This window comes from Panulirus ornatus, chromosome 50 (genome assembly GCF_036320965.1).
Source record: "Panulirus ornatus isolate Po-2019 chromosome 50, ASM3632096v1, whole genome shotgun sequence".
Taxonomy (NCBI): Eukaryota; Metazoa; Arthropoda; class Malacostraca; order Decapoda; family Palinuridae; genus Panulirus; species Panulirus ornatus.
The window spans coordinates 6,853,664-6,870,608 of record NC_092273.1 but is presented as its reverse complement, the minus strand read 5'-3'; the positions used below and the strand labels follow the sequence as shown (position 1 = coordinate 6,870,608).

The window sequence follows — 16,945 nt, the reverse complement described above, 5'->3', positions numbered from 1 at the left end:
AAGAGCCGGAATTAAAGGTGTGTATTAACGACCCAATCCAAACGCTGAACCGGATAAAACGATCATGAAATAGTTATGTAAGAGGAGTTGACACGCGACATGGATGATGATGTGAAGACAGCAGGATGCAATGCAGTCTGAATCAACAAGATAGCCGGTCCTTGATCACGGACGGCGCGGTCCTTGATCACGGACGGTGCGGTCCTTGATCACGGACGGCGCGGTCCTTGGTCACGGACGGCGCGGTCCTTGATCACGGGCGTTGCTGTCCTTGATCACGGACGGCGCGGTCCTTGATCACGGACGGCGCGGTCCTTGATCACGGGCGACGCGGTCCTTAATCACGGACGGCGCGGTCCTTGATCACGGAAGGCGCGGTCCTTGATCACGGACGGCGCGGTCCTTGGTCAAGGATGGCACGGTCCTTGATCACGGACGGTGCGGTCCTTGATCACGGGCGTTGCTGTCCTTGATCACGGACGGCGCGGTCCTTGATCACGGACGGTGCGGTCCTTGATCACGGACGGCGCGATCCTGGATCACGGATGGTGCAGTCCTTGATCACGGACGGCGTGGTCCTTGATCACGGACGGCGCGGTCCTTGATCACGGGCGACGCGGTCCTCAATCACGGACGGCGCGGTCCTTGATCACGGACGGTGCGTCCTTGATCACGGACGGCGCGGTCCTTTGGTCACGGACGGCACGGTCCTTGAGCACTGACGGTACTGCCCCTGACCTTCAAGGACCAGGACAAAAGTCAAGCCACTGTGCCTACTGGTCGTACGCACCGTCGTGGTCGTGAGAACGTACGGAAGGAAGGCACAGAATATCAAAAAAAAAAAAAAAAAAACGTCTCTTTGGCTCCGTGTCGTCTTTCGAGCAGCCAAGGGATGCGAGATGCACTGCTGCACAAGCTGATCTGTCTACATACACACCAAAGACCAGCTGGGACATACACGAGAAATGTGCCACGTTATTAGTTTGGACCGACCGAGTGTGTGTGTCTGTCATCACTTATTTGTGAAGTAGACGAAGGGAGTTCTAAACTCGCAGGAGCTCATCCCTCTCCTCAACTTTCCCTACTGTCATATTAACTTCTGAAACTTTGTATACTGTCAGCAATCGGCCGTCGGCATCCAACTGGTTTTCAGGATGGAGGAGGCTGTGATCAAGGCGCTCCTTACTCTTCTTTCTTACGGGCAAATTTAGGGCACTTTTCACTCCGTAATTTTGCTCTCGTACTCACGGAACCATACATGCTGCCTTTTTCCCCTTTTCTTGACCTTTGTTAGCTCTCTGCGCTTCTTTGTCCAAACATCATCCGTAATAAACATCTATCTACCTCTTACTTCGCTAATCTACATCTCTTCGCAGCTATCCAATTTTCTACTGAACCCATGAGTGTCGACTCATCAACATCAATTTTACGACTTACCCTAAAAAAATCTCTCTTTTTCTTTTTACCAACAGGCTTTGATCCTGTATGCCATGTGCTCTTTCTTTTATTATTATTCATTCCTCGTACCTTATGATTCCAGCAGTGCATATCATTGTCTCTATAGTTTCACTTCGTTCCCTGCGTTCCTCTGTTCCGACGTCCTAAGGATGTGTCCTTTTCTCCTCCCTGCATCATCCTTAATGCTTTCGTTCTGTTCCACTTGTACCAGACACTGTTCCTCCTTCCCCCCTTCCACGCCCACTGCTGTTGACGCGCTCTGTGACACGGGCCTTCCATTCTCTTCAACGGTCAATAGGACAATCCAGCAAAGACCCTCCTGGTCCTCTTTGCTTTCCAATCATTGGACCTTATCTCCTCCGATTATATTTCAGTCCAGTCCCTTCGACAGATCTGAGTCTGTGTTTACGCTGTCTGAGTACTTCTTAAATCCTTTTTAAGTCCCTCTCCCATCTGATGACAGCTTATAAGTACTTCGAATCTAATTCTGGCATTTCAATTCCATATCAGGCCAGTTAATCCCTTTGAAATTATTCCAACTCGTTTTATTTCCTCAAACCCGAATGCTCAGCGCTTATCAGTTCGATCTCAAACTCGTTCAACTCGTTAAACAATTCATTACTCGGAAGAGCTTTTGCGAAAAAGCTCATGGAAAACCTTAAGGATGATAATGTTGGGCGCTAATGACGAGAATTCCGACGGTAATGACCTTGATCGTGAAGATAATGATGAAGACAATGGCACTGGTGATCACGACGGAGGCGATAATGCTAATCGCAATACAGAAAATAACAGCCGGGGGGAAAGAATGAAAAAAAAAAAAAGCATCGACCCCGTCAAATGAGTGATCGAAACATGTTCTTTGGAGGAAAGAGGATCCAACCTTATATGCACTAGAAAATAACGGGATCAAAGATTACATTCCCTTGAAAAACGGAGGATCAAACCTTAACAAACCCAGAAGAATAGAAGGTCAAACCTTATATATCCCATAGAGAACAGAGGATCAAACACTATGTTTTCTGAAGAACAGAGGATCAAATATCATATCCCCTGAGAATAGAGGATCAGACTCCCTATTCTCTAGATAATAAAAGATCAGACTCTGTATTCTCTAGGGAGTAGATCAGACTCTATATTCCCTAAAGAATACAGGATCAAATCATATTCCCCGGACAAGAGAGGATCAAAACTTATATTCTCTAAGACAACAGAGGATCACACTTAACTACAGCAATACAAGAGATCACATCCCTTATTAGCATGCGAAATAAACGACTAAATCCCCTTTCGTACGTGAACTATGGACAACAAAAAAGGATCAGGATTCTAATCTTCCAAACAGCGAAGCGCATTCCCCGTTCAAAACCTTGAGTCTTCCGACCCCTTAGATGGGACTTCAATCCGCCTTTTCAACGTTAAACAAAGAGATCAAACCCCTTCTCCATGGGGGCCGTCCCCCCCTCTTGGGGAGGTAGGTTTTTTTTTTTTTTTGGCTCCTCCATCTCTGGCACAAACGCCTTGCCACAGTCCACTGCTCTCCACTGCCTTACACAACTCCCTCGCCACAGACACAGTCGCAGATGTATACATGTTGAAGAGATGCTAAAGATACTTCAAAAGATATATGATTAAGAATTCACAAATAAAGCACATTCACATAATTCAGTTTTTTAAGGTGATATAACTTTTTGAGTTGAGAGGGAGCGGGGGAAAAAAAAGAGAAGGGAAGAAAAGAAATGGCGTTCAGGTTATAATCAAAATGCAGATGGTGGTTGCAAAGCAAAATACTGCCACATATGAAAAGATACATCTATAGTTTTTCTTTTTTGAATTGGAATGATAATGCAGGAAAAAGTTCAAGGAACCAGGAAACAAATAACATTTAAACGGAGAAAAGTAAAACATTTACAGAGTGAAAAATTCAAAATGCAGACTGAAATTCGTAAGAGAAGTTCATGAAGAACAACATGCAAAGAACATGCATAGTATGAGGAGAAAAAAGATATCTGTGAGTTATAGAAAGAGAAAAAAAAAGGCAATTCTTTTCTTTAACAAATGCTACGCTCGTAATATGGGGAGACGATAGAGCTGTGCTCCCCATTCTCTTGTGCAAGGATTAACCCCATTATTGACCACCCACTGCCCAAATGAAACCTAGACTCGTAAAAGACACTTAACTAACATCAGACGAGAAGTTTACAATACCTAACACAAGATGTATTTTACAGATTATCTGTCTATAATACCTAATATAATGATGTAATTCATAGATTATATGTTTACAATACCTAACACAAGATGAATCTTACAGCTTATCTTTTCTTTCTTTTACGTGACCTAACACATGATATATTTTACAGCTTATCTGTTTACAATACCTAACACATATTTTACAGCTTATCTGTTTACAATACCTAACACATGATATATTCTACAGCTTATCTTTACCGCTGTGTTGCAATGTGTTGCTTTAAAACCTGCCTCACATGCCATGGGTAACATTTTGCCACGGGGGTTCTGCTTTCATAATAGTAAAATAATAATAATAATAATAATAATAATAATAATAATAATAATAATAATAATAATAATAACAATAATAATAATAATAATAATAACTGCTCCCTTACAACAGGATAACTGCTCCCTTACATCAGAATACTCTTTGTTTTCGTAGTACAAAATGATACAATCTGATGTCATTGTACAAGTACTGTTGGCTCTCACGGTATCTAAAAGTACTACCTGCTCTCACAGTACAAGTACAATGACCTCACATTACATAACAACGTTACGTGATCTCGTACAACATCACAATACCAATGATCACACGTGTAACACTGACAATGGATCTGCTGTATAGAATGTACGTCATTTTTTCTCGTAATCCATAAAATGGTTAAGTAGGCAAAGATTAAGACAACCACACACACACACACACACACAGATGTACAAACAGACTCACACACGCGCACGCACGTACAAAAACCCGAGTACATTTGACGCATCAAATGAGAAAAGCTTTTCCCGCTGATAACTACGAAGTCAACGCCTCATAACTGCCTCTGCTCTCCCAACGTACATAGGCGGGCGGGCGGGGCCGGATTATATCATCGCAACAGATTAAATACATCGACCTAACTTGCGAGGAGAGGATATCCCCCCTCACCCTCACCACCTCCTCCCCATCCTCATATCTCACCTCGATATCTCATCGTCCCACTCCACTCCACCACACTGGCTTCTCTCTCTCTCTCTCTCTCTCTCTCTCTCTCTCTCTCTCTCTCTCTCTCTCTCTCTCTGAGCTGCATCCGCTTAAAAAAAAAGAAATGTTTGAGTCAGGTCAGTCAGTGATGGCCGGGCCACCGACATCATAATAACGTAGGGTCGTTTAAAGCGATCTTATGTTTTTTTTTTATCGTAGTCGTCCCCCCCAATAGAAAATGAGTCTCATCTTGCTTCCCGAAATAGAAAATGAGTTAATCTTGCTTCCCCAAATAGAAAATGAGTCTCATCTTGCTCCCCCCAAATAGAAAATGAGTCTCATCTTGCTTCCCCAAATAGAAAATGAGTCTCATCTTGCTTCCCCAAATAGAAAATGAGTTAATCTTGCTTCCCCAAATAGAAAATGAGTCTCATCTTGCTCCCCCCAAATAGAAAATGAGTCTCATCTTGCTTCCCCAAATAGAAAATGAGTCTCATCTTGCTTCCCCAAATAGAAAATGAGTCATCTTACTCCCCCCAAATATAAAATGAACATTATATTGCTTCCTCAACTAGAAAATGAGTCAATCTTGCTTCCTCAAATAGAAAATGAGTCTCATCTTACTCCCCCTAAGTAGAAAATGAACATTATCTTGCTCCCCCCATACAAAAATGACTCTTATCTTAAACCACCTACAGCAGAAAATGAAGATCACCTTCCTCTCTCCCAAACAGAAAATGAGCATCATATTCCTCCCCGCCAAAAAAAACCAGAACATGAGTATCATACAGCTCCCCCCGAATAGAAAATGAGAGTGATCCTGCTTCAACACCTGCTTTAAATCTAATGGTCCGAACCGACACAGTTCTGTATCTTTCAGGTCCCCAAGCTCGCTGGACGGGGGTAACAAGTTTTCTTACCACACAAACACGCACTTCTCTGCATCACAAAGAAATACAAAAGTCAAAAAAAACACAAAAAACATCTGACCACTGGGTCCTCAACGAGGCTGTTTGCGAAGGTGGAGGACAACAGACTCTCAGCAGATCAGTGTGGTTCAAAAGTGGAAAGTGAAACCGAGTCTCTGCGAAATAACAAAGGGAATCGAACCCTGGAGTCATCACTAGAATGACCCACAAAAACCGACCCTCAGCCGTTCTCTTGGTCAGGTCACAACAGCGGACTAGGGCCGTGACTGGCTAATGAGGTCAAAGGAAATTTCAGGCCAGATCCAAACAGCCGAACTTCAAAATGACTTCGTTAAACCCACTTAACACTAGTGGTTGCAGACTATAACTACTTAATCGCCCATAACCTCAGTTAAGAGGTTACACAGTACTTAATTAATCGCGTCTAACTCCCCCTTATTAAGATAGACAATCCTTGAGTTAATAGTGTGTAAACTGCCTCAGACTGAAGTTAGTCGCGTCTGAAGTTAATCGCGTCTCCCTCTACCCTATGTATAAGTTATAGGATGTGTACGCACACACAAGCACGGCGAAACTCCCCTAATGCTGTGCGTACAGTGGCGGTGTAACAGCCGACTCTAGAAGGACGCTGCGTATGGAAAAGAATTTGAAGAGTAACGAGATAAAATGGGAGACTAAACGAAATATGGCAATCCAATAAGTCATATGAAAGATACGGGAAAAGGACGAAACCACTGGATAAAAACAAAGGAAACATATTAATAAAGGATACAAGAACTGAAGAAAATGAGAAAAAATACAAATGAGATAAAATACAAATAAGTATATCAACGTAAGTAATGGTCTAAAGAAAATGGGAAATTTTTTTGATATCAAATGCGGCATTTGGAAGTAAAAACTTTTCCTTTTTTTTTTGAGAAATTATAATTCGAGACTCTCTGAGGGAATATCCTACTACAGAAATAATAAAAGATACGTTCAACGTCAAGAGTTTGAAAGAAAGGAGCCCAGGAGAGTCGTGGGAGGAACATGGGAGATGAAAGAACAACAACAGAAAATGGGAGAGAGAAGGAAAACTTTACGAAGAGACATGAACATGGAATTTTTTTTACTAAAAACGGAACCGACATCGAGAGAAGGAAAAGAAAAGAAAAAAAAAAGTGGGGGGGGAGTGGAGTGGAGTGGGTGGAGAGACGCTGAAGTTGGAAAGAAAAATGCTGATATACAAGCACATAGATGAAAACGCAGAAACAAAACGAAACGAAAATTCACCCAATCTCCCAGTGTTTAAACTTTAAAGGAAAACAGTGACGCTGCAAAAACGTTTTTTTTTAAATGAAAAGTGGCAAAAAAAAAAATAATGATAATAACAGTTAAGGTAAAATGCCGGTAAGAAATGGTTGAGAAAAAACTTCAACAACCTCCAAAACAATGATAAATTTACTGGGAGGGGGGATAAAAAAGTCAACAGATAAGCTAAGTGTATGAAAAAAAAATTACATAAATGGATATCAAATCGTTGTAAAAAATGAAAAAAAATAAGACGAAATCTTGAAGTTGTTTCCGTTCATCCTTAAGAAGATGATGGCTCCTTTGTTACAAAGATACTCTAAATCAAAACCCACTTCGGAAACCTTCGACAGCCACATTTTACACATGACATGTACTATGGGGATCAGTACAGCCAACCTCTCAACCCAGACAGATGCATATCAAATAAGGGCCTCCTCAGAGTGTGTACACCCGCCCGTAAGGTGTGTGTTAGTACACTGTACTACCTGTGTACAGTCCAACCTCCACATCCCAATGTGAACTTCGTATGTTCCTAAATCTGCTACTTTTGATCACTTACGCTGAACATTTGGGCACAACGACGGTACGGTGTTTGGGTACGACGGTACGATCCTTGGGTACGGCGGTACGATCCTTGGGTGCGGTGGTACGATCCTTGGGTACGGCGGTACGATCCTTGGGTGCGGTGGTACGATCCTTGGGTACGGCGGTACGATCCTTGGGTGCGGTGGTACGATCCTTGGGTACGGCGGTACGATCCTTAGCTACGACGATACGATCCTTGGGCGCGGCGGTACGATCCTTGGGTACGGCGGTACGATCCTTGGGTACGGCGGTACGATCCTTAGCTACGACGATACGATCCTTGGGCACGGCGGTACGATCCTTAGCTACGACGATACGATCCTTGGGTACGGCGGTACGATCCTTGAATACGACGGCACGATCCTTTGCTATGGTGGTGCGGTCCTTGAGTACAACGGTACGATCCTTGGGTATGGCTTTATGGTACTTGGGTACGACGGTACTACCCTTTAAGCATAAAGCCGAGACCCTTGGGTACGACGGTACCCTTGTGTATATTGGCCTAACCAGGCCTCTAAGGGTCAGTTCAAAGACCACATCATAATGAGCGCAGGTCTCGTGCTCGAGGGCCGTGTACCACGGATAGTGCCATCGTGCACGGCGAGGTCCAAATTCAACACAATTCGTCACAAATGGAGGTGACGTTAATCCCAGGCTCTGAGGACCAGTGAAGTGGCTCCCACCCATTTGAGGGAAAGATGGAGATGGGGAAACTCAAATCCCGGCTCTGATCCGGTGCCAGACTCCATCTCCGATACGGAGATGAGAATTAGAAAAATGAAAAAGCTCACCAAATTCGATCAAAATCACCCCTCCCCCTTAATAAAAAAAAGACTGATTGGACACTGTGGAGTGAAAGTAGGCCACTGAGGAATTAAGACACGGCATCTAGAGACTGCCCTTAAAGGAGAGAACTTCTCATTACCTTTTCTTTTTTTTTACATGACAAAGTAACATATTCAATGTAGAGCTACAGACTGAAGTACAATATGAATTTCTTAACAAGGCTGGTACAGTATGTAGCATGTGCAGTGCCATGCACTGATTGGTTCAACGTTCAGATGTAAGCCAAGAGCCCAAGACGCTCCTAACCTACATAACAACATGGCCAAAAACTAAATGAATACTGTTTGCGATACGAGACAATCAAATCTTTGAACACGAAGGTGGGCGCCCCTTGGGTAAGATGCTTTGGCCTTCGACTTGACCCCTTAAAGGTCAGATGGATCACATCCAAGGCTCTCAACCTTTTTGATGAAGTTCAGGATATACTTATACATCTTTCTCCACGATATACCTACTAGGATATATAACATTTGGGAAAAAAAAAAAGTGTTTCAAAAAAAGGATCTTAAAAATAGACAGAAAACACGTAATTCAACAAATAAAGTAAAATGAAGGGGGATAAAACATTAAAATTGGTTCAAACTTTCTATAAGATCACCACTTCATAACGAGAGGTAGGTGGACTCTCTCTCTCTCTCTCTCTCTCTCTCTCTCTCTCTCTCTCTCTCTCTCTCTCTAACAAATTATGGAGACAATGACATGAGAGGATATGACAACGCAAATATCAAAATCTAGGATACCTTACTATCACAACTCTTATATCCTGCTACAAACCAATGTATATATCCGATAAGTAACATCATGTATTATAAATTTCTCTAATCTAAAAGAAATATATATGAAATATATATATATGAAATATATATGAAAAGTGTAAGAACAGTACAAAGTGGGACCGTTGGAAGATTTACAGAGCACAAGTGCTTCAATTGATGTCCCAGCAACCAGAGATGGGGCAGGTAGTGGTCCTGCAGATTCAAGGTTGTGCTACACTCAGCAGCAGAGACAGGATGGACTTTGTCGAAGCGAGAAGTTCTTTAGCGAGACTATACTCAGTTTCAAGTGTCAAAGGAGGGTGGATGTGTTGGAAATTAAATGTTTGAGGACAATAATGTTTGTGTAGAGGGTTGATGGAGTAAGAAATACTAGTGGAACAAAACGAGGGGTGGTAGTTAGAGGGGTATGTCTCAGGGGGATGAAGAAGGGGTGCTGAAATGGTTTGGACATATGGAGAGGATGAGTGTGGTAAGGATGACTATGAGGGTATACGTGTCACAAGTGGAAGGACCAAAGAAAAAGGGGAAACTAAACTAAGGAGGAGATGGAGGGATGGAACGAAAAATGTTTTGAAATGTCAGGGAGAACACACAAGAGGGTGTGAGGCGTGCATGAGACAGAGCGAAGTGGAACACCATGGTATTTGGGGGACAACAGGTTGTCAATGTACTGAATAAAGACATATGAAGCAGTCATGGGAAACCATGGAATGATCTTTGGGGCCCAGTTATGGAGAAGGGTTTCTGGTATCCGTGAATCAAACATGACAGAGAGTGGATGTGAGTAAATGAGGCCATTCTTCGTCTGTTCCTGAGGGATGGATGAACAGCTGGGCTGACTGTGGACTGACTGCCACAATATATATCTCAGTCCAAAGGAGTCCATCGTTTTCATTCGATGCAGGAGCCTTCAGAAACTCGACTCCTTATCAGTAAATGGCCCTGTAGTAGTTATAAATGAATCTATATCACTGAACTCTACTTGCAAGGGGTTACACAATGAGTGAGAACTCAACTTCAGCAAGGCTGTAGCTTCTTCAATGGATGGAGAGGAGTATATTTTTGCCAGGGATATCTTTAGTGGAGTGTGGAGTGCAGCCTTGAATCTGCAGGAGCCCCATAAAAGTGTTTCCTAATGTTGTATGATAATATCATACATATTGGTATTAACAGACTCCATCGCATGCAGTATCATTCCAAATGAAATCTCATCAACACGGTTTATCATCGTCAGTGAATGGAAAGGAGTATAGCTCCAGTGAGGCTATTTCGTACTGAGGTGACCTACTTATCCTGCAACCACATGAAATACAGCCTCGACATTGCTAGTTCCTCTATCAAAGTGGTCCTTGGCTTGCACTGCTAAGCAGATATTCACTTTTAAGTCACTTTTCAATCCCAACACATTATCAACAATCTTTATCACAAAAAAATAAATATAAACACGTACAAGAACAATGAAAAAATGAAATAAAAACTTTATAAGGGTTTCATAAACAAACTAGTTCCTTAAACAACATAATTCCTTGTAAATGATCATGATGTTAGCAATGATTTTCTTGAAAAAACTTTAATAAAGGAAAATGAGAATCAATGAAAGGTGTAGGTGGTTTCTCATACACAAAATATAAAAAATCATTTTACATCTGGACGGTTTCACAAGTATTTGAATTCATGAAACCATATTTCCCCTAAAGAAAAGAGTAAGAGACAGAAATCTATATAAAATAATATTAATAACAACAAAAACAAAAAGAAGTCAGTGTTCTTAAACACATCATCTGATAAATTACTCCCTATGGATACACATACTAAAGAGAAAAATTCCTCAAACATTAAGAAAATCAATTCAGTAAGAGAAATAATATTTCTTAAGCAGTACAGTTTTTACCATGAAAGTTCATGGAACAAAGCACTTCCTAAACTGATGAAATTACATAAACAAGGAAGCTATTTGAGCAAAAAGATACAAAGAATAAAATAATGAGACAATAAGCTAATGAGATGGTTCCTTACACAAGAAAATCTTATGACAAAACAGTTCTTTCCCGAAAAGAAAATTCTTAAGGAAGCATATACGTTCCTTAAAACAGTACCATTCTTATAAAAGGTACTCAGAAAAATGGTAAATAAATGAAACAGATAGTTCCTAAAAGGAAATAATTCTTCAAACAATAGACTAAATATAATACAAACAAGTTAATAAACTATACCATGAGTTTTGATAATCAAGTAACTAAAAGATGAAGAAAATAAGAATCACAATGTTTCTGCGGGGCGCGGTAGTGCCAGAAATGGATGAAGGCAAGCAAGTATGAAAATGTACGTACATGTGTATATATGTCTGTATGTGTATGTATACGTGTATATGTTGATATGCATATGTATGTATATGTGCATGTTTGAGTGTTTATTTATGTATATATACGCGTATATGAGTGGATGGCACACTTCCTTGAACATATGACTTTGAAAAGCAAATGTAACATTATGAAAGTTGTTACTATAAATAAAAATACTAAAAAAAAAAAGAAAAAAAATCTGTTGAAAAACTGATATTAAATCATACATATGTCAATTTTCATCATTAACCAAGAAATGACCAACACATTTCTTTTTTACCAGTAACTTTTCCAAACAAAATGTTAAAACTTGAAGCCACTCACACACAAGAAAACTTATTCCAAGTCAACATGAAAGGCCTTTCCACAAATCAACTCCCCATACAAAAACAAAAATTTTTTACACATCAAGTCTCCCCAAAGAACCAATAATGGTTCCTGCCAAAGCAAGCCAGTGAACACAATTCATCACTAAACAAGAAAGTTTTTACCCAAGCAACTCACTAAACAAGAAAGCTTTACCCAAGCAACTCACTAAGGCTTCCTTGAGAGAGAGAAAGACTCCCATAGGACAGAAATTGTTGAGTAAGAGAGGGCTTGTTTTCATTAATATGGATATGAATGTTACGATGAGAGCCTCTTTAAGACTCATCTGCTCTAACAGGAAGCTTCTTTAAGCAAGGGAGGAATGAGGGGTAAGGTTTTGAGGGGACTGCTGAGTTGTGCAAGGGAAAGAGCATGGGTATGGAGGACATCACATTTATAAAAAGATTATCACAGTTGTAAAAACATTTGTATCAAAAGCATTGACATGTGGCAGAGAATCCCTACTTCACTGCATATGACAAAAAACTACAAAGTAAGCTTGCTGCAAAAAGAGGAAAAAAAAAAAGGTCACACACACACACATATATATATATATATATATATATATATATATATATATATATATATATATATATATACATCTCAAAATCAGTGAAAATGGGAGCAAAATAAAATAAAAACACTCTGATCCAAATGCCTGCCCTTAAATCACAAAAGAAAAAAAAGCAAAGTACATGGTTCAACAAAAGTACTTCTCCCTGACAAAACATGTATGCTTCCATTCCTGTTACTTTAAATAATGACTCATAAACCATGTATATATATATATATATATATATATATATATATATATATATATATATATATGAGGCGGGAAATGGCGAATAGTATGAAAGAAAATATATATATATATATACATATACATATTCTGAAACATGAAAGGATGAGGTTTTATCATTCACACTAAGAATAAGAGACATGTTGACTTATGTAAAAAGATAATATACGAGTATAAACAACAGGAATTAGCACGCAATATATGAGGAAGCAAAAACAACCCACAATGAATACCAACTCATCATCTCAAAGCAAGAATTGGCAGCAACATCTTGAAATGAAAACAGATTAAAGTAAGGTTTTGTGAACTCACTAAGTTTATAGATCAAACCCCAAGTGCTAAAATTATTATCTAAAGTATTACCACATATCTGAAAATAAAAAAATCATGGGGACCCCAAAAATAAGTCTACTTCACGACTACTCCTAATGTTCATATGAAATGCTTAAATGCAAGCCTAAACAAAAGGAAAATATTGACTTAAAAACTGGAGTCAAGCTGGAAATGGTTCGCTTGAAAGTAACATAAGACGTGTAGATTGAAATACAATCCCTTATATATGTCTTTTCAAAATTTGGTTAAAATGGAACAGAGACTGGAAACTTTAGAAGCTGAAAACTGACCACTACACTAAAGACTGTACATATGAAGAGAAAAAAATATTGTACTAATACATATGAAGAGAAAAAATATTGTACTAAGTCAAAATGTCAGTAATATAACCTCTGAATAACCATCACTGAAACTCCTAAATATAACAGATTTGTGGTGCGTGTGAAAGTGTGTGGAAAAGGTCACCGGGTTAGAAAAATGTCATGGGGAGAACTGAACTAGACAAAAGGGTGAAATTTAAAGCCCTGATATATTTTTCAAGTGATTCAGTACTGCATCTGCATTGTGTTTAAGTGCTGTCAACAGTGAATGAATTTAAGATGGTATGAACATAAAGAGACTGCCTTTTATAAACCAATGAAACCTTTTTATGCTTTACTAAATGTGCCTACATATAAATAATGAAAGAATTGTCCTGGTTAACTGACAAAAGAATTTCCTTCAGTATGTCAATTTATGCATCAATATTTTTACACAGATCAGTTAAATTTGTTGAGGGGTAAATCTGATAAAACGCAAAAAAAAAAAAATAAATAAAAAAATTAATAACATAAATTGAAAGAAACACTAAAATGTTCATATGTAAAAAAAATATTCTATGAAAATGAGAAAATTCATCTTTAAATCTAACGATCAAATCTAAAGAATATGCCAATCCAAAAAAGTAACAAGAAATACCAAAGAAGTTAAAGAAAACAGGAAGAAGCTACAGGACCTAATGTGCTAAGAAAATTGACTCATTAATTACAGGAAAAAGTAACTCAATTAAAGAAGCTTATACATGGCAAAAACAGAAAAAATATAATCATTACATGACGACTAAGAAACTGAAACAAAAAACAGCCATGAAATGATACTATATGTAGCTAAGCACGGAGACTGGGGTCAACAAAGTTACACAAATTAAGAGATGACAAACTATGGCTACAAAGCTTCAGGGTTCATCCAATTAAGCAATGGTCAAAATTTACAACTTAATCATGTCCAGTGAAACTAACTTACACCCATTTTTGCTATAACGCTAATTCACTTAAAAACACAGAACATAAGCATCAACAGCTCTAAGGAACTACATTCACATTGAGTTAAGTACCAATTCTTCAAATGATTTTTGAAAAAGATGTAGAAAAAAGAATTAGAGGAATAGTGAGGGAATGTTACTCACCCAACAAAATAATCTTTCAAAAATCTTACAGCGACCAGAGTATACAGCATAATTTTCTACATGTACTGAGAAAGTGCATTTTCTACTAACAAACCCACTCAATAACAGCAATCTATTACTTTCCTAAATGATCTGGCAAATGATAAATTCTCTTTTCCTATAAAACTATTCAATCTAGTCATCCAAAAAAAGGCTGCTAAATTTGTCTAACTTTCAGCACAATTTGAATGTAATTATTTGTCTGTTTCTTGATGTCTTCAAGTTCATCCATCAATCTTTTTTCTCATTTTTTCCATTCTTGCTCACCCACCTAAACAAGCTTGGCATTTTAGCTTAACACCATCCACTGAGAGAAGCCTCAACTGCCATCAAGGATCCCATCAACAGATGTGATGTGATCCTTGACAATCTTTTGTGCTATATTTGAAACCTCTGTGAGATATTCATTTCACAAGGCGGCCATGTTCATCCACTACCTGCCCATGAGCAGTAGTAACATCATTTCAGCAACATCTTACATTTCCAACACAGAAGGTGTTCCTGCCATGTGCTCATACAGACATGAAAACATATTCTCTGTCACCTAGTCTATAATCAACTATAGTCCAAGTCTAATCCATCTATTCTTGAGAAAAGGAAAAATAAAACTATCGCAGCCTTCACATCTTTCCTTCTTGCACTCTAGTTCTCCAAAAACCAATAAGAGCAAGAGAAAATAAGTATCAACCTCAAGCCATGCTTGACGCTCTGAATGTAAAACTAAGAACATGTGCACCACAACTATTCATCTATTCATGCTGTAATATTTTCAGTAGACATTCATTCCCTCCAAAGATATAATACTGAAATGGCTTCAATGAGATGTATCACCATATCATCAGTTGAAGAATGTTCTATGAACACAGAAGAGTAGTACTGACTTACTGCTCGTAAAATAAGAATATGAACATGCATTTTCTTAAGTGTGTTATTGTTTGAGCTTATCAAACTAAGTTCCTCCCTAGCCCAGATTACTATCTTTACTTCTCGCCTTATCTACAAGTGGGGTGTTAGGGTTCAACCCTTCAATGAAACACTAACAGGAGCATATCACCAAATAATACGTAACATATACGATGCTTTACTCTCGATACTAAAACTTCCCCTTTTAATCTATATATACAAAAGGTTCACTCAAACAATGTTTCTCTGTATCCATGAGCTGAGTGTGGCTGGTTGGTTCCTATGGGGCCCTCATGACCCTTATGGAGCAGCTGGGGCCCATCCTATCTCTCTCTACCAACAATCCACCCAGACTGGCTTTTTTCCTATCCATATCTGTAACATCCAGTCTCCAATCTAACCTTCCCCTCTATAAAAGACCAAGTCCAGCCTCCTCCCCTGATCTATTCTTCTCGCTGAAACCCAACTGTCCATGGTTGCCTCTCCCCTGCACTATTAAATCTTGGACTAAAAATACCTACCATCGTTTCCACTGCAGTGGCAGTATTTGTACTTAGTGGAAAACAAAAACACCCATTGTTTCGTCTCACGGATTTTGAGTCTCCAACTTTTGGAAGCCACTTTGCGTAAAATTTCTTTAACCGTGTATAACTTTACTTTTGTGTGTCATGATGTATCCCTCTTCCACCCTCCTAACCACACAAGTTCCTCCAACTATGTACAAATTTTCGACAACTTGACCCTCACTTGACTTCTTTTAGACCTTTGATCCCCTACAATTCAACATACACTCTTTCTCCTAAATACATCATTTCTTCCCTAAAACTAACTCTGACGCTGATAAACTTGCTCTTTTTCGTAACCTTATTTTCTTAAACTCTAGTCTGATTTCATATATTGTCCTCCCCAACCTGAACCTATGCCTTTTCCAATATTTCCTTTAAGTGAGGTCTTCCATGTCCTTTCCCATTTATGAACAAAGCGCATGGTCCTGACAAGAATGCCAGGTGGTGTTGCTGGCCACAGCTGGAGGAGGATCATCATGCACCTCAGTCACCCACTGATCGTCAAAGAAGGTGCATATATATATATGTCTTCATGGAGTGATGTCAGATTTACACCCTCACTTTTATCACCAGTTTTGGATTAAAAGAAACAATTTCTCTAGTATCAGTGTTTACATTCTTGATGAGAATAAAACTATCTATTCATTGTTCATTAAAAATAAATGTCTACTTTCGCAAATGTGCATAAAATATACCCAGACAGCTTCACCTTCTGATTTGATAACTAAGAATTGACTTCATCTTAGATATAGCAGTCATAATAGGTTGTTATATTTCTCTGGCAAAAATTTGAATATGCAAAACAATATATGAACGTTGCGGTTGCAACGGAAATCTAACAATAATAACGATTTCACTAATGATTTTCGTCAAGTAACTTGTGCGGCGCAGCATAATTAAAAGTAATTTACCACCACGTGTCCACAATACGTAAATGATTATATATATATATAATTAAGAGAAAAGCCATTCGCCATGTGTCCACACGTTCTAATTAAGGTGTCGCGTGTCGTCGCTATCTGGTTTGAGTGAGTGATTGTGCTTTGCAATCCTTGTGT

The 16,945-nt window shown here is 39.2% G+C and overlaps 2 protein-coding genes across 11 annotated transcripts in view; both read right to left on the bottom strand.

Moving 5' to 3' along the window:
* Window positions 1-16,945, bottom strand: part of Sh (Potassium voltage-gated channel protein Shaker) — a 720,765-nt gene that overhangs the window by 75,860 nt on the left and 627,960 nt on the right. The gene's annotated exons all lie outside the window — the stretch shown is intronic.
* LOC139764553 (uncharacterized) lies at window positions 547-12,556 on the bottom strand. Its single transcript, XM_071691324.1, has 2 exons — window positions 3,876-12,556; window positions 547-3,839 (listed from the first exon to the last, which is right to left on the bottom strand). The coding sequence occupies exon 1, from the start codon at window positions 8,158-8,160 to the stop codon at window positions 7,444-7,446; it is 717 nt and encodes a 238-aa protein (XP_071547425.1). The 5' UTR covers window positions 8,161-12,556; the 3' UTR covers window positions 547-3,839; window positions 3,876-7,443.